The 21,223-nt window shown below is 43.8% G+C and overlaps 1 protein-coding gene across 2 annotated transcripts in view; it reads right to left on the reverse strand.

Moving 5' to 3' along the window:
* Nucleotides 1-20,137, reverse strand: part of crtc3 (CREB regulated transcription coactivator 3) — a 104,221-nt gene extending 84,084 nt beyond the window's left edge. For both annotated transcript variants that reach the window (XM_063071040.1, XM_063071039.1), the window contains exon 1: nucleotides 19,293-20,137. In XM_063071040.1, the coding sequence (XP_062927110.1) occupies nucleotides 19,293-19,511 (219 nt within the window). In that variant the 5' untranslated portion in view covers nucleotides 19,512-20,137. The remainder of the gene's footprint in view (nucleotides 1-19,292) is intronic.
* Nucleotides 20,138-21,223: the final 1,086 nt, after the last annotated feature.

A 21,223-nucleotide genomic window follows, 5' to 3' on the forward strand; every position in this document is an offset into this window, starting at 1 on the left:
TCCCCCAGATTGCTTCACTGGAGTGTAACTGGAAAACAGTCAAAGTAAATCTGTTTCAAAATATGTATACATCACCATATACAACTCCCGGATACATTTTCTTTCAGGCATTTACCAGGAAATAAATAAAACAGAAAATATGAAAAACTGTACATAACAAAGACTGAGAAATAGCTTATCTGCAAGAGAAAACAAATCATGCAAATAATAAAAAAGTAAATAAATAACAGTAAGCACGTGAGCTCTCTGAGAACAGGTGAGAGTGTTGGGGGCAGAAGTGAGCGCCATTGCTATTACTAAGGAGAAGGTGCTTGGGAAGCTGAGAAGTCTGAAGCTAGATAAGTCATCTGGACCAGATGGTGTACACCCCAGGATTTGAAAGAGGTCGCTGAAGAGATTGTGTTGGCACTAGTAATGATCGTTCAAGAATCACTAGATTCTGGAATGGTTTCTGAGGGCTGGAAACTTGTAAATGTCGCAGAAGGAAGGAAGGAAATTACAGGCCAATTAGCCTGACTTCAGTGTTGGAAAAGATGTTGGAATCTATTACTAAGGATGAGGTTTCAGGGTACTTGGAGGCACATGATAAAATAGGCCCAAGTCAGCATGGTTTTCTGAAGGGAGCATCTTGCCTGACAAATCTCACGGAATTCTTTGCAGAACTAACACAGGATAGACAAAGGAGACAGAGGGTGTTGTTTATTTGGATTTTCAGAAGGCCTTTGACAAGGTACCACACATGAGGTTGCTTAACAAAATAAGAGCCCATGGTATTTCAGAAAGGTTCTAGAATGGATAGAATATTGGTTGCCTGTCAGGACGCAAAGGGTGGGAATAAAGGGAGCCTTGTCTGGTTGGCTGCTGGTGACTAGTGGTGTTCCACAGGGGTCGGTGTAGGGACTGCTTCTCTTCATATTGTATGTCAATGATTTGGATGAAGGAATTGATGGCTTTGTGGCCAAGTTTGTAAATAAATCAAAGATAGGTGGAAGGGCAGGTGGTGTTGAGGAAGCAGGGTGTCTGCAGAAGGACTTAGATAGATTGGGAGAATGGGCCAAGAAGTAGCAGATGGAATATAGTGTAGGGAAGTGCATGTTCATGCACTATGGCAGAAGGAATAATGGTGTGGACTATTTTGTAAATGGGGAGAAAATTCAAAAGTCCAAGATGCAAAGGGACTTGGAAGCCCTCGTGCAGGATTTCCTAAAGGTTAACTTGCAGGTTGAGTCGGTGGTAAGGAAAGTAAATGCAATGTTACCATTCATTTCCAGAGGACCAGAAGACAAGAGCAAGGATAAAATGCTGAGGCTTTATAAGGCATTGGTCAGACCACACTTGGAATATTTTTGGACCCCTTATCTAAGAAAGGATGTGTTGGCATTGGACAGGGTCCAGAGGAGGTTCACCGGAATGATCCAAGGAATGAAAGGTTAACATATGAGGAGTGTTTGACGTCTCTGGGCCCGAACTCGCTGAAGTTTAGAAGAATCTCACTGAAACCGATCAAATATTGAAAAGTCTGAATAGAGTGGATGTTTCCTATTGTGGAGGGAATCTATGACTAGAGGGCACAGCCTCAGAATTGAGGGGTGTCAATTTCAAACAGAGATGGGGAAAAAATCATTTAGCTAGAGGGTGGTGAATCTGTGGAACTTTTTGTTACAGACAGCTGTGCATGCCAAGTCATTGGGTATATTTAGGGCAGAGGTTGATAGGCTCTTGATTAATCAGGGCAATAGAGGTTACGGGGTGAAAGCAGGAGAACGGGTAGAGAGGGAGAATATAACAGCCATGATGAAACAGCACAGCAGAGCAGAGCAGACTCAATGGGGCAAATGGCCTAATTCTGCTCCTATGTCTTATGGTTTTATGAGATGACGGTTAAATCAGGGGTTGTTGTTGAAGAGCAAAAGAGGCCAATTCCATGCTGTATCCCTAAGTAAGTAAAAGAATGAATAAAGAGCTGCATAACAGAACTTCAGAAGGCAGGGTAGCCACCAACAGAGAGACAAGAGATGGCAGACACTCGAACTGCTGAAAGAACTCAGTGGGTCGAGCAGCATTTGCATTGAAACCCTTCACTGGGATGACCTGACAAACCATCTGTTTATTTACTTCCACAGGTGCTTCCTGACCCACCAAGTTTCTCCAGAAGCTTGCTTATTTACAGGAGGTAAAGAGATCTAGGGATGCACAAACACTGCTAAATGCAGATGTTTTGTTGGGCTGAAGAGAGACAGGGCCAAGAGTCTGGAGCAATTTGAACTCAGGGCTCAGCATTGAGGATGGGAAGCAAGAACCAGCCCAGGCCTGAGTCAGGTACAGAATTGGTGCGTAGTACATTGGCCAACCAGGAGAGGTTCAGTATTCAATCTGCACATTGGTGCTCAGACCACAGGAGTAAAGGGGCAGAATCAGGCCATTCGGCCCAATGAGTCTGTTCTACCATTCCGTCATGGCTGATTTATTTTCTCCCTCCTCATCCCATTCTCCTGCCTCTCCTCATAACCTCTAACACTTCTGCTAATCAAGAACCTCTCAATCTCCGCTTCAAATATACCCAATGATTTGGGCTCTACAGCTATCTGTGGAAATAAATTCCACAGATTCACCACCCTCAGGCTAAGAAAGTTCCTTCTCATCTCTGTTCTAAATGGACATTCTTGTTTTCTGAGGCTGTCCCCTCTGGTACTAGACTCCCTCCACTATTGGGAACATCCTCTCCACATCATGCTATCTAGGCCTTTCAGTATTGCCCCTTGCCCACCCCCACCGTCTAAACTCCAGCAAGTACAGGCCCAAAGCCATCAAATGCTCCTTAAATGTTAACCCTTTCATTCGCATGAGCATATTTTGGACCCTGTCCAATGCCTAAAAAACAATGCAAGCATTGCATTTGTCTTCCTTACTACCGACTCAATCTGCAAGTTAACGTTTAGGAAATTCTGCACAAGTCCCATTGCACAGAATTCTGAATTCACTCCCCGTTTGGAAAATAGATTATGCCTTTAGTTCTTCTACTGAAGTGCATGACCATATGCTTCCCTGCACAGCATTTCACCTGTTATTTCTTTGCCCATGCTCCTAATCCAAGTCATTCTGCAGACACCCTGCTTCCTCAGCACTACCTGCCCCTCCACCTACCTTCGTATTGTCTGCAAACCTGGCCACAGAACCATTAATTCCTTCATCCAAATCATTAATGTTGCACTTTAAGATGCTTCAAAGCTCTCACTGCAAACACAGTTAATAAAACAACAGCTGCACACAGTGGCATTCCTCCATCTAGAACAACGGGAAGCAATAACAGAGGGTCGATGGTTAGAACTGGAGCTGTTTGAGATCAACACTGCTTTTCCTGAAATACATTAGTGACCTGGGTCTTGGGTGCACAGAGCACAGAGCTCCACTTCAAAACAAGGAGGGTAGTGTTCAAACACAAGAGACTGGCACTGTAGGCAGATGTTCCGTATGTAGAGCTCATGGTGAGTAGTGACATAAAGGGCACAGCACTAAGGGGGGTGCCAGAACAGAGACCCCAATGAGCATCATCTCAATCTTCGAAGGAGGCGGGACTGGGTGAGAAGGCAACTTTTTAAAAAATCCAACACCATGGACTTTGTCAACAGGGGCAGGGTGGTTTAGGTAAGAACATAAAACACGGAACCAGAATTAGGCCATTTGGCCCATTGAATCTACTCTGCCATTCAATCATGGCTGATTTATTTCCCCTCTCAACTTCATCCTCTCTTGTAAGCTTTGATGCCCTTACCCAATCAAGAACATACCAACTTCCACTTTAAATACTATATATCCAATAAACAGGTCTCCACAGCCGTCTGAGGCAATGAATTCCACAGATTCAGCACCCTCCGTCTGTAGAAATTCCCCCTCGTCTCTGTTCTAAAGGGAGATCCTTCTGTTCTGAGGCTCTTCCCTCTTCCAAGAGTCCAGCTGACAGATCCCAATCATTACCTTTGGCATTTGTCTGTCTATCACTTAATGGCCTATTCCTATCCAAGGTTTATTTTTATTAATCTGTATTTTTTTTACTATTTTGATTCGCTCCTTAATCATTCAATTTCATAGTTCTTCACTGCCTTCCCAATCATTTATCATGACCTCACAGATATAATTCCATGTACCAAATGTGTACAATAAACTTATCTCTATACTTTACTCCAACCACCTTAAAATTATGTCCACTCATATTAGCCATTTCTGCCCTGGGGGAAAAAGTCTCTGGCTGTCCATCAATGCCTCTATTATCTTGTATTTGGCGTGCAAGGTTCACCCACCCCACTCTGGAGCACCATCGAGAGTGCCTTGCCTGTCAGCATCGTGTGGTACAGCAGCTGCAAGGCATTGGACTGCAAGACCAGACAAAGTTTTGTTTCATCTGCTGTTAGTGAGATATGCTTTGTGCGTTCACCAGTCTAGAGAAACGTCTTCTTATCCATTGGTGCTGTCTCTGATCACGCTCTCCACAGCTGTCTATGTATGTAAAGAAACTCTTGCCCTCAATTGTTCCTAAGTCTTTTAATTCATCCATAAAGACTCATCGCTGTTTAATTTGTCCTTTCCATTTTACCACAATATATACTCAGTGGCCACTTTATTAGACACAGGAGTGGAACCCAGCTGCTGTAGCCCATCTAACTCGTTTAATGCGCTGTGCGAGATCATCAGTTTCTGAGTTAGTCAAACCACCCTGTCTGGCACCAACATTCATTCCAGTCATAGTCACTTAGATCACATTTCTTCCTTATTCGGATGTTTGGTCTAACAACTGAACCTCTTGACTGTGTCTGCATGCTTTAATGCTTAAGAGTTGCTGCCACATGATTGGCTGATTAGATATTTGCATTAATAAGTGGTGTACAAGGGTACATAATAAAGTGGCCAGAGTGTATTTTTCCTGTACAGCAGCTTAAATGCTCCCAATGTCTGACAATATTGTTTATTTTATCTACACAAGATAAACTTTGAAACCAGTTTTTGTCAATCACGTATTTTAGACTTCAAAATTCTTAAATCCTTTTCTACTTTCTTCATAAAAGATGTGATAACATAGTCACTATTGTCTGTCTTTCTAATCCACTTGGTGTCATTTCCCAAGATTCAATACCAAATCTTTCCTTGTTGGGCTTTGGGCTTTCATATCTCGGCATAGGAAGAAGTAAAAGATACATAGTAAGAAAAAGATTGCTTGAAGATCAAGAAATCTACAGAGTAATGGAGTCATAGAGCAAACAGAAGCCCATCGGCCCAAACAGTGCCTGCAGACCACCCTCTCCCAATTAAAGATAAAAGATGTGATCACACAAGTGTTTGCCCCACTGAACTTGTGTCCTCATACCTGGATTCCACTTTATCCCCCTTGGTTCGACCCCTTCCCACCCACATCCATATGCAACATTTCTCGTTCCCTTGTTCTCCCCAGTAGCTTTCAATTCCCTGGCCATGACCGCCTCATTTTCACCATGGATGTTCAATCCCTATCACACACCTATGCCCAATCAAGAAGACCTCAAAGCTCTCCACTTCTTCTTGACAGAAGAACCAACCAATATTTCCCCACCACCACCAATCCTCCTCCTCCTCCGTCTGGCGGAACAGATCCTCACCCTCAACAATTTTTCCTTCAGCCATGCCCACTTTCTTCATGCGCCCCAGCTATGCCAGCATCTCCGTTGGCAACGCAGAACAGTCTATAGCTGAACACTTTCCCAGTAATACTTCCCAACTCTTCCTGCACTACACTGATGCTCTCTCATGATACATTGGTACTGTCTCATGCACCCATGCTGAGCTCGTCAATATCATCGACTTTGCCTCTAACTTCCACCCTGTCCTTAAATTCACTTGGTCCATCTCTGACACCTCCCTCCCCTTTCTCGATCTCTCTGTCTCCATCTCTGGAGACAAACTGTCAACCAATATCTTTTATAAACTTACAGATTCCCAAGGTTATCTTGACAATACCTTTTCACACCCTACCTCCTGTAAAAATGCTATTCCCTTTTCTCAGATCCTTCACCTCCACTGCATGTTCTCAGGACATGGCTTTCCATTCTAGGACATCAGAGGTGGCTTCCTTCTACTGTTGATGATGCCCTCACCCGCATCCCCTCCATTTCCCGTACATCCATGCTCACCCGATCTTCCTACCATCTTAACAGAGTTCCTCTTGTCTTTACCTACCACCCCATCAGTCTCTGCATCCAACACATCATCCTCTGCAACTTCAGCCTTCTCTGAAGGGATCCCACCATTAAAAATCTTTACCTCCCTAACCCTCTCTCTGCAGGGAATCGGACCTCCCCCCAATGTCCATTTGTCCATCCCCACTAGTCTCCCTCCCAGCAAGCAGCTTAAGTGGAGGAGCAACACCTTATATTCTGTCTGGGTAGCCTTCAGCCTGATGGCATGAATATCCAGTTCTCCTTCCAGTAAAAAAATTCCACCCCCACCATTCCTGACTGTGACCTTTTACCTTTTCTCACTTGCCCCTGGGTTCCTCCTCCTTCTTTTTCTGCTCTGGTCCACTCTCCTCTCCAGCCCTTGACCTTCCCCCCCTCACTTGTCTTCACCTATCACATTCCAGCTAGCCTCCTTCCCCTCCCCCCACCTGTTGATTCTGGCATCGTCCCCCTTCCTTCTCAGTCCTGAAGAAAGGCCTCAACCCAAAATGTCGACTGTTTATTCATTTCCAAAGATGCTGCCTGACCTGCTAAGTTTCTCCAGCATTTTGTGTGTGTTACTTTTGATTTCCAGCATCTGCAGACTTTCTCCTGTTTATTCTCTCCCCCCCCCCCCACTTATACTTTCCTCTAATCACTTTAAAATTATGCCCCTTGTATTAGTTATTTCCTCCCTGGGGAGAAGTCTCTGGCTATCCACTTGACCTATAGCTCTCATCATGTTATACATCTCTATCACGTCGCCTCTCATTCTCCTAAAAGAAGAGCCCTGGCTCACTCAGCCTTTCCTCTTAAGACATGCTCTTGGGACCGGGCAGCATCCTGGTAAATCCTCTGTGCCCTCCTTCTAAAGCTTCTACATCCTCCTAAAATTACACAACCAGATCTGAGCACAATATTACAAGTGTGTCTATCCAGGGTTTTATGAAGCTGCAAATTATAGACATCCCACCCTGCAAAAACTCATTTCAGGGAGGTAGCACCATCAATTTGCGGGAGACTCCTGGAACTTCCGGGAGAGGTAGGATGTCTGCAATAGAGTAGCAGCTAGCCAGCTAGATTAAATAATGTTAGCTATGCTAATGAATGAATGACACCTGTTAAACTCACCTCAACATGTCTTTTACAGTCTTAACCCACCATGGGCAATAGAAAAGTCACTATTGCAAACAGCGCAGTGAGCAACACTGTCAGTATTTTTGATCCCTATTAGGCAGGGGTACACTTTAGTGTAGTCTGGGGTGATGTACGTTTTATATTTTCTTTTTTGGAACACTCTGCCATGGGGCGCGCGTGCTCTCTCTCTCTCTCGCTCTCAAAAAATTGATTTCTGTGATATCGTATATAAATTGCGGGCATCAGGGAGCCACTATCGATATGCGGGAGACTCCGGAACTTCCGGGAGAGGTGGGAGGTCTGAAATTACCTCATGGCTCTTGAACTCAATATCCCAACTAATGAAGGCCAACATTCTAAACGCCTTCTTAACAATCCTATCAACCTTTCGTTATACGCTGACGATGTCCTTTTATATACCTCCAGCCCACAAACATCAATACCCGCCCTTCTGACACTAATTAATAATTTTGGTAGTTTCTCAGGTTTCTCTATTAATTGGGATAAGAGTGAACTAATGCCAGTCACTGCAGTGGTTAATACAGCGTATTTACAGTCCATTCCCTTGAAAATAACTTATGATAATTTTTCTCATCTTGGTGTGACTATTACAAAAAACCCAGATGACCTTTTGCAAGTGAATTGGCGAAACAAAGTTGAGCAGGTTAAATGCAATATTGACTTTTGGAAAACCCTTCCAGTTTCTTTGGTGGGGAGGGTTAACGCAATCAAGATGATTGTACTGCCATGATTTCTTCTACTTTTCCAGTCAATTCCATGTTTTATTCCTCTGTCATATTTTAAGCAATTGGATTCAATTATTATACCCTTCATTTGGAATTATAAAGCCATTAGAATTACTAAAAATCACTTGTCAAAGCCCAAGGAAGCAGGTGGTTTTGCCCTACCGAACGTTAAAATGTATTACTGGGCTGCCCACCTATCTATTCTTGCATTGTGGAAAAAAGGCCCACCCTCTACCTCAGACTCGTGCCCAGCATGGTTACTCATAGAGCAAATGCTTTGTAAGAAGACTTCCTTACCAGCTCTCCTTAATAGGCCCACTGCGGTTAATAAGTCACATTTTAGTAACAGCTTTGTGGTTGGCAGCACTATAAGAATTTGGAAGCAGATTCAACTACACATTAAGGCCCCAAAAACTTATACTGGCACTCCGATTTGTGACAATCATTCCTTTTTGCCTGGCCTGAATGATACTGTTTTTTCTACCTGGAAACAGAGAGGCATCTGTAGTGTAGGTGACCAATATATTAATGGAAACTTTGCCTCATTTGCGCAGTTACAAGCAGTTTACAATATCCCTACATCTAGTTTTTTTTAGATATTTACAAATTCGAGATTATGTTAAGAAATATATACCTAACTTCGAAGTTTTAGACAAACATGAGTCCTTGGAGGCAATAAATAAATTTGATCCTGTTACTCATAGTGCGGTATCCTATTTTTATCAGATCATACATAATGGAGCTCGGGTGAATACGGCAGGTTTTAAACGGGCATGGGTGGATGAATTGTGTATAGAACTGACAGAGGTGGCCTGGGATGAGTGTTTAAAGAGTATACATGATTGTTCGGTCAACATCAGACACAGACTTATACAGTTTAAAACAATACATAGACTCCATTATTCCAAAGAAAAGTTGCACAGTTTCTACCCTGATGTTTCACCAGTTTGTAACAGATGTAAATCTGTGAACAGTAACTTGTCACATTCATTCTGGTCATGTCGTAAGCATACTGGAAAAGTATTTTTCACTGTTTCTCTGAGGCTTTTGGGAAGCGGTGGGAACCAACCCGCTCATAACCATCCTTGGAGCAACAAGCTCCCTAACTTCAGCCAATACGTATGAAAAAATGGCTGTATTATTTGGAATGGCGATTGCTAAGAAGTTAATCCTGCAAATGTGGAAAATGGACTCTGTGCCTACGTACGATCTGTGACTGAGAGAACTGGCAAATACTTTACATTTGGAGAGACTGAGACTATGTAATGAGGACAGAGAGGACATCTTTGAAAGGATATGGGGCCCTGTATTGGACTTTCTTACGGAGTGAGGACTGAGGTTTTTTGGTGCAGTGCACCTCTGCTGGGCACGTTTACTTTTGCCTTTATATTTTTCTCCCTTTTGCTGCTCAATATTTAATTTGATTTTGTTATGGTTGTGGTTTTTGTGGATGTGCTGTTTTTTTTGTTTGTAATAAATAAAAAAATAAATAATTTTTGAAAAAACAATCCTATCAACTTTCATAGCAAATTTGAGGGATCTATGGATGTGGACTCCAAGATGTCTCTTTCCTCCAACTGCTAAGAATCCTCCATTAACCCTATAACTCTACCTTCAAACTTGACCTTTCAAAGTTAATCTCTTCACTGCAAGTCGCAACAGACTTTATCTACTTTTTCACATAAATTCTGTCAGATCTAATTTTATTTCGTATTTCAATTTTTTGAGTATTGATCTGTGAACCTGCAAGCTTGAATTTTATTTATTTGGAGATAATTCACAGCAATAGGCCCTTCCGGCCCAATGTGTGTGCCTCTTCTCACCCAGCTCTGCATCCTGTCTATACCCTGCCAGAACCTATGACAACCTTCTACACTATCAACACCACCACCAAGCTTCGTCTCATTTCCAAACATACTACCCAACCTTTCCACTTCCTCATCCAAGTCATTTATAAATGTCACAAAGAGCAGAGGTCCTAGAGCAGATCCCTGTGCTCTGTTCCTGCCTGAACCTAGCTCAAAACTCATGATCTTTCAGGCATCAATGCTCCCTGCTGTCTGATATGCCTGAGACTTGGAACACCTACAGCAGGTATTTGAGGGTAATGGAGATACACCACTAACACTGTCTCTTCACTAGCAGGAGAAGTGAAGCAGTATCAGTGGCCTTTCCCAGGGCAACATCACCAGTGCTGAAACCCTGATTATACTCAGTCAGCTCCTTTGGGGAGTCAGTTCTCTCACATGCCAGACAGTAGACTTCCAAAAAACACATTTTCCCTGGGGTTTTCTTTTCCCCAAAGAAAGATACAACAAAAACCATAAGATACGGGAGCAGAAGTAGGTCATTTGACCCATGGAGTCTGCTCTGCCACTCAATCATGGGCTGATCCAATTCTTCCAGTCATCCCCACTCCCCTGCCTTCTCCCCATACCCTTTGATGCCCTGGCTAATCAGGAAACTATCTATCTCTGCCTTAAATGCACCCAATGTCTTGGCTTCCACAGCCGCTTATGGCAACAAATTCCACAGATTTACCACCCTCTGACTAAAAAAATTTCTCCGCATCTCTGTTCAAAATGGACGTCCTTCAATCCTGAAGTTGTGTCCGCTTGTCCTAGACTCCCCTACTATGAGAAATAGCTTTGCCATATCTGATCTGTTCAGACCTTTTAACATTCGGAATGTTTCTATGAGATCCCCCCTCATTCTCCTGAGCTCCAAGGAATACAGCCCAAGAGCTGCCAGACGTTCCTCGGTCACCCTTTCATTCCTTGAATCATTCTCGTGAATCTTCTCTGAAACCTCTCCAATGTCAGTATATCTTTTCTAAAATAAGGAGCCCAAAACTGCACACAATACTCCAAGTGTGGTCTCACAAGTGCCTTATAGAGCCTCAACATCACATCCCTGCTCTTATATTCTAACCTCTAAAAATGAAGCCAACATTGCACTCGCCTTCTTCACCACCGACTCAACCTGGAGGTTAACCTTTAGGGCATTCTGCACAAGGACTCCCAAGTCCCTTTGCATCTCTGCAATTTGAATTCCCTCCCCAGCTCAATAATACAAGGGGTGATTGACAAGTTCATGGCCTAAGGTGGAAGGAGATGAGTTATACAGCTCTCGTTACTTGCATGTGCAGTTCAACTCTTTAGAGTGATTATGCAGAAAGTTTGAAGTTAATAACTCATCTCCTTCTACCTTAGGCCACGAACGTATTAATCACCCCTGCTGTGGACCACTTTCTGGAGGTCCAAGACACCAACTTCTACAAAGAAGGGATCCGTATGCTCCACGACCGCTGGACTAAGTGTGTCAATGTAGGAGGGGACTACGTTGAAAAATAAGTGTGCCAGGTCTTCTAAAATTGACTCCTTCTACCTTAGGCCACAAACTTATCAATCACCCCTCGTAGTCTGCCCATTTATTTCTTCCACCAAAGTGCATGACCATACACTTTCCAACATTGTATTTCACTTGCCACTTTTTTGCCCATTCTCCTAAACTATCTAAGTCCTTCATAGTCCAAATCATTGACATACATCATAAAAAGCAGCGGTCCCTGAGGAACTCCACTGGTAACCGGCAGCCAGCCAGAATAGGATCCTTTATTTCCACTCTCTGTTTTCTGCCGATCAGCCAATGCTCCACCCATGCAAGTAACTTCCCTGTAATTCCATGGGCTCTTATCTTGCTTAGCAGCACCTTGTCAAAGGCCTTCTGAAAATCCAAGTACACCACATCTACCGCATCTTCTTTGTCTATCCTGTTTGTAATTTCCTCAAAAAATTTCAGGACTGTCAGGCAGGATTTTCCTTTCAGGAAACCATGCTGGCTTTGGCCTGTCTTGTCACGTGCCAGGTCCTTCTGACCCGATGAGCCCATGCAGCCCAATTACACCAAATGTGATCAATTAACCAACTATTTCATATGCCTTTGGAATGTGGGAGGAAAGTGGAGCACCTGGAAAGTGAAGTCACGAGAAGGTACAGAAATTCCTTACAGACAATGGTGGGAATTGAACCTGGGTCACAATACACTAATTGCTAAACTACTGTGCCATTACTTGGGGGGGAGGTGGTCGGGGTAAGATTATCAGCAAAAAACATCTGTGATTTATTCTTGCTCCATCCCTGCCATGCCTGGATTGCACCATGTCCATAAAGGTCTGCATCACAGGTGCACATCGGCCCAGTTGAAAAACTACAACAAAAATAAAGACCGGTGTTTCCAAGTAGAATTGCATAGAACCCAGATTCATCAATGAGAACAAATGGGAGTGTGAAGAATCTCATATGCAAATGAACTCACAGAATCAAAGGCAGGAAATCTCTTCAACCATCATCCAGATTTGATGTGGTCACAGGTGAGTGAATTTGCTGGCAGACTACACCATAAATTTGGGTTGGCAGGGTTTGTGCTGTGAGTGAGTGAGGTTAGCCTTCCCCGAGAAAGCTGCGAGATGATTTAGCCTATTTAATATTTGGCAGAAGATCAAAGAGCAAACATTACTTCTGGGGACTTATTCAGCAGAAGATCAATACATCCAGAGCTGCTTTCTAACTGTCAGTTCACCACACAGAAAATTTCTCCCACATTCCACAGACATACAGGTTAGTAGGTTAATTTAGTCGCATGGGTATAATTGGGTGGTGCACACACGTCGGGCCGGAAGAGCCTGTTACCATGAAGTATCGCTAAATAAATAAAATTCATGCTTGCAGATTCACAGATTAATACTCAGAAAATTGAGATACGAAATAAAATTAGATCTGACAGAGTATATGTGAAAAAGTAAATAAAATCTTTTACAACCTGCATTGTTTGAAGCATGTGTGGATAACACAGCTTTGTGTTCTGAAAAGCGCAGTACTGAGGGTTTTCTAAGAACGTGAAACACCATCCTGTAAAACATATATAAAGTTCAGTGTTTACTGAACAGCAATTAAACTGTGTCCCCACGACCGAGTGCCATCACTCGAGGCAAGTAAGAGGGTCTCTTTCGGGGATCTCTTGGTGGGCCCTCGGGTGGCTGCAGAGGCCGATCTGGGATCCACAGATTCTGGGCGGTGTGGGCAAGAGTCAGTGGTGGCTGGTGTTAGTGGTTGGGTCTTGAAGTTGTTCGGTCTCTCCTCTTGCAGCTGCTGCTTGTTTTCTGTGGCACAGAGGAGGTCGCTCTCACGTAGCGTGTCTCCCTCTTGAACAGATCTCCTCCAGGAGCTTCTATTGAGTCCAATGTCTTCCCAGTTTTTTGATGTAATGTTGAATTACAACAACACATCACACAACCACAAAGGGGGAAATCACCACAGATGCTGGTAAAATTGAACAGCTCAGGCAATGTTTGTTGATGTTGAGATAACAGAGATAATCAGAGATAACATGCTGGACCGTACTTGATCTGGTCCATCCTCTTCACTCACCCCACTGTTGCAGCATCCCGATGAACAAAGTTCCCTCGGGATTAATAAAGTATATCTATCTATCTATCAAAGTCTTCGATGCATGAAACTAACAATCAAATTCATGTATCTATCACAACTACATCAAAACATACAGTGAAATGCGTCATCTGCATCACACCCAGGGACGTATCTCCATATTTGCACCAACATAATATGCCCACAAGGCTCGGCAGAACAGAGAACACAACAAGCAATGAAACAGGAACTGCAAAAACAAGCTCTTTTCCTCCCTTCCTCCCACCCAACCAACCACACACAGACAGACCTCAAACCCCAGGTAAAAATAACACCAGGACTCCCATTGTTTTATTCTCCACAATTAAATTTACCCCGTCTCCATTGCTTTAGAGAGACAACTTGCACAGAGACACAGAATCAGAAACAGGAACTTCGGCAAAACCCCATTTGCGAACATTTGGCCCACTTCCTTGTAATCCTTCCTATCCAAGTACCTGTGCAAATGTCTTTTAAACAAAGTCATTGTTTAACATTGGAGAAAATCTCTCCTTATTACTACTGCCCTCCAAACCTGCCAACTTTTTTCTCTGCAAGCTCCTAGGCGATCTAGGTTCAAAGTAAATTTATTATCAAAGTACATATTTTTTTATATATATAAATAAAAACAATGTTGACATACAATGTACTTTGATAAAAAAATCATTTTCTTGCAAGCATTTACAGTAAATACAAGAAACACAATAGAATCAAGAAAGACCACACGGGCAAACAACCAATGTGCAAAGATAACAAACACCCAAAATGAAATAAATAAATCAATCAATCAATCAATCAGAATAAATATTGAGAACATGTTGTAGAATGTGAGTCCATAGGTTGTGGGAATAGTTCAGTGACAGGGTGTGTGAAGTTGAGTGAAGTTACCCATGCTGCTCTTGAACTCATTGGTGTGGGTTCTTGATGGATGGATGCTGCTTTCCTGTGACAGCATTCCCTGTCGATGTGCTCAGATCTTTTGTGTGGAAACCAGGATATTTAATTTTCCAGCTATGGCTCAACACGTCTTTCTTGCAGCCCTGCACACAACTTCGCTCCTCCTCCACTCTGTCTGTAGAGAGTTAACTGCACGGGCTTCCTCCAGCTGCTCTGGTTTTCTCCCATGTTCCAATGTCATACTGTACAGGTTAAGGTCAGCAAGCTGTGGGTATGCCACGTTGGCGCTGGAAGCAGGGCAACACTTCTGGCCTGCCCACAGCACATCCTCGGACTGAGTTGGTCGTTGGCGCAAAAAATGCATTTCATTGTGTGTTCCAGTTTTGATGTAATGTGACAAATAAAGCTAATCTTTAAAAAAAAACAAGATTTAAGGATCTTTAAATCTTTCTACCCTTATCCAATAAATGCAAGTATCCTTCTCAACCAAGTTAGCCACTATCCAACCAGTTCATCAGCCACTTCTTTGTCTTGTTTATCGCCTTGCACTTCGTCAGACTGAATTCCATTTGCCACTTTTGTCTCCAGCTAACCAGTCCACCGATACTTATTTATTTATTGAGATACAGCAGAATAGACCCATCTGGCCCTTTGAGCCGCACCACCCAGCAACCCCCGATTTAAACCTAGCCTAATCACAGCACAATTTACAATGACCAATTGGTCTACTAACTAGTACGTTAGGAGGAAACCAGAGTGCCCAGAGAAAACCCACGCGTTCCACAGGGAGGATGTAGAGACTCCTTACAGAGGATGCCAGGATTGAACTCGAAACTCTGGTGCCCCAACCTGATTCCAGCAGATGAATAATTGTGAAGTTTACTGCGGCTATGGAAAGGGACTTGGATCTCTGCACAGTAAAAAAAATAGTCAACTGGAGTCAAGCCAACTCCGGCTGGATGAGAACAGATCTGGCCTGGGGAAATTGGAAGCAGTGCTTGGCAGGCAGAGCCATCACTAAACAAAGGGAGGCTATTGAAGTGGAGATGCTTCTACTGTTCCCCAGGTACATTCCCATGTAGGGCAGGGAAGTTAAAGCCAGAACTTCAAGGATGAATAAATAGGGAACAGAACAGAGCAGATAAAGAGTCAGGCTGCAACCACAAATGAGGACCAGGCTGATTAGCGAAACGTCAGAGGGGAGGTTAAAAAAAGGATAGTGGAGAGGCGAAAAAAAGAGGATGAAAAATGACTGGATCTCAATTTAAAAAGGGAATGCAAGGAATTCCTATCGGCATATTAATAGGATATGGTAGTGTAGTTGCTAGCACAACACTATTACAGCTCAGGGTGTCGGAGTTAAGAGTTCAATTCCGGCACCGTACGGAGTCTGTACGTTCTCCCTGTGACTGCATTAGTTTCCTCCGAGTGCTCCCAAAATCCAAAAACGTACCAGTTAGCAGGTTAATTGCCCCGTGAGTAGGCTAGAGTTAAGTCAGGGGTTGCTGGGTCAGAAGGGCCTGTTCTGCATTATCTCCAGATAAATAAAATAAAGAATTGCTGTCGCAGAAGGGAGGTTGATCAGACATAAAAAGGAAATTACTTGTCAGAGCAGGCCAAGGCTCAAGGAAGCATCAGCAAAATAGTAAAGAAAATTCTGGGCAGGTAAAAATTTGATAAAGAGGAGGTTGAGGAAAAGATCACTGTACTTAAAGTGGATAAATCACCTGGGGTAGATTAGGTTCACTGCAGGTTGCTGAAGGATGCAGAGTCTCTGGCTATAATCGTGCAAACTTCAAAGTAAATTTAGTATAAAAATATGACTATGTCACCATATACGATCCTGAGATTCATTTTCTTGCAGACATTCACAGTAGAAATACAATAGAATCAATGAAAAAACAAAGATTGACAAACAACCAATGTGCAAAAGATGACAAACTGTGCAAATAGATAATCAGTTCATTAATCAAATAACCAATTATTAACAACCAGATAGATGGATAGATGAATGGATTAACTGAACTGAAAACATGAGTTATGGAGTCCCTGAAAGTGAGTCAGTATTTGTACACCCTCGAAGCCAGTAATGATTGATCAGTCTATTTAATCTCAGTGGTGGATAAAGATTCAGAAATAGTAATCAGGACAGAACCAATAACCAATTAGGGAAGGGCACATTACTTCTAGAAAGCCAATACTGATTTGTAAAAGGTAAATTTAAGTAAGATTTTGGAGCTCTCCTGGTGAGCAAACAAAACAGATGCAGTAGATGTGGTAGATATGGACTTCCATATGTACAAGGTGGTAAAATATCAGTTCGAAAGCACGACTGAAGCTTATGGAAAGAGGACCTACCACAGCATGAAGAGAAAATTGGCTAAATAACAAGAGACAGAGTAGCAGTGAGATTTTCCTAAATGTCCATATTTGCAGATGGCACAAAATCATGAGACATAATAGACCAATTTCAGAGCACCTGCTTCCCCCGTCCATTTTCTGTCATCCTGATCTACCCAGTTTCTCCTCCTCTCACTCATTTTTCCTTCTCTCTCTCTCACACACACAAAGCACCTTCCTCTCCAACACCGTCACCCAGTTTCATTCCTTGTTCTACGCATGCCATCTGTATATCATCCACCTACTCGTCCCATCAGGTCCCCTCCAACCACCATCCCACCTCCACTGTTGCCATCTACCACCCCGCCTCCCCTACTTTGTTCCACGCTCCACCTTCCTTGCCCATCAGATTTCAGTACCTGCAGCCCTTTGCTGCCTCCATCTCCCGGCCTCTTTCACCATCTCCACTTTTCCTTTTTCAGTCTGCCATCACCCCTACTCACCTGGATCCACCTGTCACCTGCTAGCTCTTGCTCCAACCCTTGCCCTCGACTCTATACTGCACTTCTCTCCTCTGCTCTTTCTGTCTCGATAAAGGTTCTCAGCTTGAAACACTGAAAGTTCATTTCCCTCCGCAGATGCTGCCTGACCCACAGAGTTCTTCCACAAGTTGTTTTTTTCTTCCAGATCCCCACGTCTGTAGTCTCTCAGCACTTGGTCCACTTGGCATTTAAAGTGCACATCTAAATACTAAATTGCGAGAGAACCTGTCTCCTCACCTTCTCAGGCAATGTCTTCCAGATTTCAACCACCATCTGCAATAAAAATTTCATCCTCAAGTTCTCTGTAAATCGCCCACCCCTAATCTTAAACCTTTGATTTCCAGTTAGAGATAATTTTGGTTCATTAAGGCTGTGATAGCTGGGGAGGCGGCGGAGGTTAGTGGTGACAAGCTCACACTACCTATTAAATGCTCCCAATTGCATGCATCTCAAGTAGCCTTGACAACCAAATCCAGCTCCTGGCCTTCACATGTGACTTAGCTACTAAGCCCGGAGGAACCATTTTTACTGACAGAAGGGGCAAAGCTGGGTTACTGGCACGTTAAAACATGTTACTTCGGGCAGATGGAACTCATCAGCCGTGACTGGCAGCTCATCTAGGGAAAGGAAAACCTTGATCGCAAACCTCTGCTGCCTTGCAGCTATTCCCATTCACGGGAGAGGCTTTGGGAATAAATTCCAAAGAAAAATCCAGAGCTGGCAGTCCGATGTTGAGTTCAACCCTGACTGGCAACTCCTGCGATGATGCTGGTATCAAACTATATTGGTCTCAGCTGTTCCTTTTGATTCATCAACTGTGTGGAGAATGGGAGCCTGCTGTATGGGCAACAACTTGCTCACCGTATCATACTACCCTGGCTTGTGCATCATGTCGACAGCCAGGATGAAACATCCATGGTTGACCCTGACCAACAGAGGGCCAGAGATAATTTTACTAAGGGAAAAGTTTCTCACTTTTTTACCCCATCTATGCCCTTTATAATTTTGCACACCACAAACAGAAACCTCCTCAGCCTTCGCAGGGCCACAGAAAATAAACCCTTCCAATCAGATCTCTCCTCACAGCTGAAGTTCTCCATTCCAGACAATGTCCAGATTGTCTTCCCGTTGCCAATGGTGTTTGCACACAACCAGCCCGTAATGTCTTCCTGACCGAGAAGTTTATCCTCCCCATCAAACACACTGCCAATGTTGGTGCCATCATCAAACACTTTTGCCAAAGTCACTGCACTTAAGTCCAAATTCCACAAGAATCAACTAACCAAATGGGCAGATATATGGTTTTTGAGGATTGACCAGACAAAGGCAAAGGAGCTATTCCTCAGTGTAGACAGGTTGGACTCGGAGTAGGAACACACTTGGGATAATGGGGTAGCTGTTTAGGACAGTGATGAGGAATTTCTTCACTCAGGGGTTGTGAATCTTTGTGGACCCGAAGGCCAAATCACTGAATCAAGGATCAGGTCTGACGCGAGGCCATCGCTGAGTCCTAGGGTCAGCGAGCCTGCGGCCACTGGCCAGACAGGGAACTGGTCTGCAAAGGAAACCTGGACAATACAGGAGAATCGACAGAACCAAAACCAGAGAAGACAATCCAAACACAACAGGAACATAATGAAACATTTCATTAGGAGTCTGTTACTTCTTCAGTTACAGCCAATAAAAAAAATTCCACGTCTATTTAGTTAAATACACTTCGAAAATTTTGGTTGTACTTCAGCCGTTTTAACTTTAATACCTTTGACAATGTTATCACATTTAAAACCATAATATTTGTGATTAGAACTGATATCAACATTTGCCGTAAATTATTCTATAAAGTATTCACGGAAGAGTTATATTCGCCTTTATTACCGATGGTGGATTAATTTAGCTGTGTTTTGCTAAACTGCACAGGCCGCGAAACCTGGCGCTCTCGTGATTGCGGCGCCCGGCAGGGCTGCGCTTCCTGATGCCACTTACCCGCGATACGCTGAGATCCTTCATCACCTCCTCAAAGGCAGCCGTCTCCTCGGCCTGCTTCTGGTTGTGCAGCGCGATCTTCTCGCTGAACTTACGGGGGTTGGAGGCGGTCGAGCCGCCACTGGAAGGGCCAGGCCCGGGCCCGGGACTGGAGGCCGACGCCGAGCCGCCCGACGAGCCTCCGGCGCCGGGCCCGGGACTGCAGCTACTCCCCGCCATTTTCGGAGCAGCAAGGGTGAGTCCGCGGTGAATCTCCTCCCTAAATAACACTGATCAACAAAACTTCTCCTGAAATAATACCACCCACTTCAAATAAAACACTAAAACCTGACCCAATACTCCGTGATAACCAATAACTGCCCAAAATACCCAAAGTCTCTTCAAAATACGCGAAAACAAAAAACTTATCCCCAAATGCTGCCTAACCTTGCCCCTTGACGCCAAAACCACTCAACTCTGCGTTCACAGCCAGCCTTGACATCTAAAGGTGCCCCTAAAATACTCCCCAAAATCTCCCTAAAACTAAAATCTGATCGCCAAAATCAACCCGAAGCCCTGCTGCGGTCACAGTAGCAACACACAACCATCCTGCAGCAATATTCAGCGGGCTTGCCGCTCAGAGGGCACCTCTTCTTCACTGGAAAAAATATAGTTGTCCTCCTTCAACAGTTGGGTGAGTGGCATTCAATACAGTCAGCTCCTTGTCTATTGAGGCACTGTTCCCTCGGTAAAACTCGCCGTCCTCTATCCTCCAAATACCAGCCCTGGGTCTCCTGGCATCGCCAAAACACTCAGACACACACGGAGAAAGGGAAGAAAAACAAAATGAGAGGAGGTAAATTGAATGTTCCTTCTCAACTTCGCCACTAGAGGAGACAAGAGGGCAGCTCACAGAACAAATTATACGAAGGATGGACTGAACTCATTGGGCTGTCTCTATCCCCTCCTCTAATGAGATGGGCATTCTTCAGATGATACAAAACAACAAATTTAACATATGCTAACCTCAAAACTTTATATCAAGGAAAATCATATGAAATCATAAGCTTCAATATGAGGAAAAAGTTCTTTATTTGACGAACAATTGCAACTGCATTTACATCACACATTCAGATGTTTACCCCAGGGCACCATGAAACAAAATTGATCCAAGCTGATGTCAGGCAAGTTGGGCAAAAGAACAAGAGATTGGTCAAAAAAGTTGGTGTTTAAGAGTATCTGAAAGCAGGAAAGGGATGTGGAGACACTGAGGCTGGGGATTCCACCCCTTAGGGCTTTGGGGGCTGACGACATGGTTGGCAATGATGGAGTAATTACATTTGAAAACAATCACGGGAACAGAAATCTGAGCTTTGCAAGGTGAGAGAAGGTCACAGGGTTATGGAAAGGCAGATATTCTTAATGTGAGAATTTTAAAATGAAGGTATTGCTTCAAAGGAAGACACTGCATGCCATTGAAATCGGGGTTAATATCTCACAGGCAAGTGGTTAACCCAGCTCCGCTGTGGATGGTCTTAAGCCCGGCCACAAAAGGAGGAATGTTGGGTAAAGGGCTAGCAAACCCATCCTGTAAAAACCCAGAGCTACAGAAGCTCCAAAGAGTGCATACCTGGGAGAGGAGGGGGCTTCACCTTGAAGATGAATGAAGTCATATGGTGAAAGCGGAAGCCACAGGGCTGATCAGTCTCCTATCGGCCCAGGACAGACTCTGGCGAGCTGCTGTCGATGGGCTTAGGCAGAAGAAGAAATAGTCAACTTCCAGATTACAGGAACAGCAGTCTGTCCACAGTCTATGGGCTTCCCCGAAGTCGCCATAATTTGATCTCCAGAGAGGCTCAAGGACAGTTAAGATCTGTTTGGTTAGAATGACTTGGAAACTCAGCTGATCAGACTTCTGAAATGCTCATGAACCCATGAACACTATTTTGTTA

Source organism: Mobula hypostoma, chromosome 18 (genome assembly GCF_963921235.1).
Source record: "Mobula hypostoma chromosome 18, sMobHyp1.1, whole genome shotgun sequence".
Classification (NCBI taxonomy): Eukaryota; Metazoa; Chordata; class Chondrichthyes; order Myliobatiformes; family Myliobatidae; genus Mobula; species Mobula hypostoma.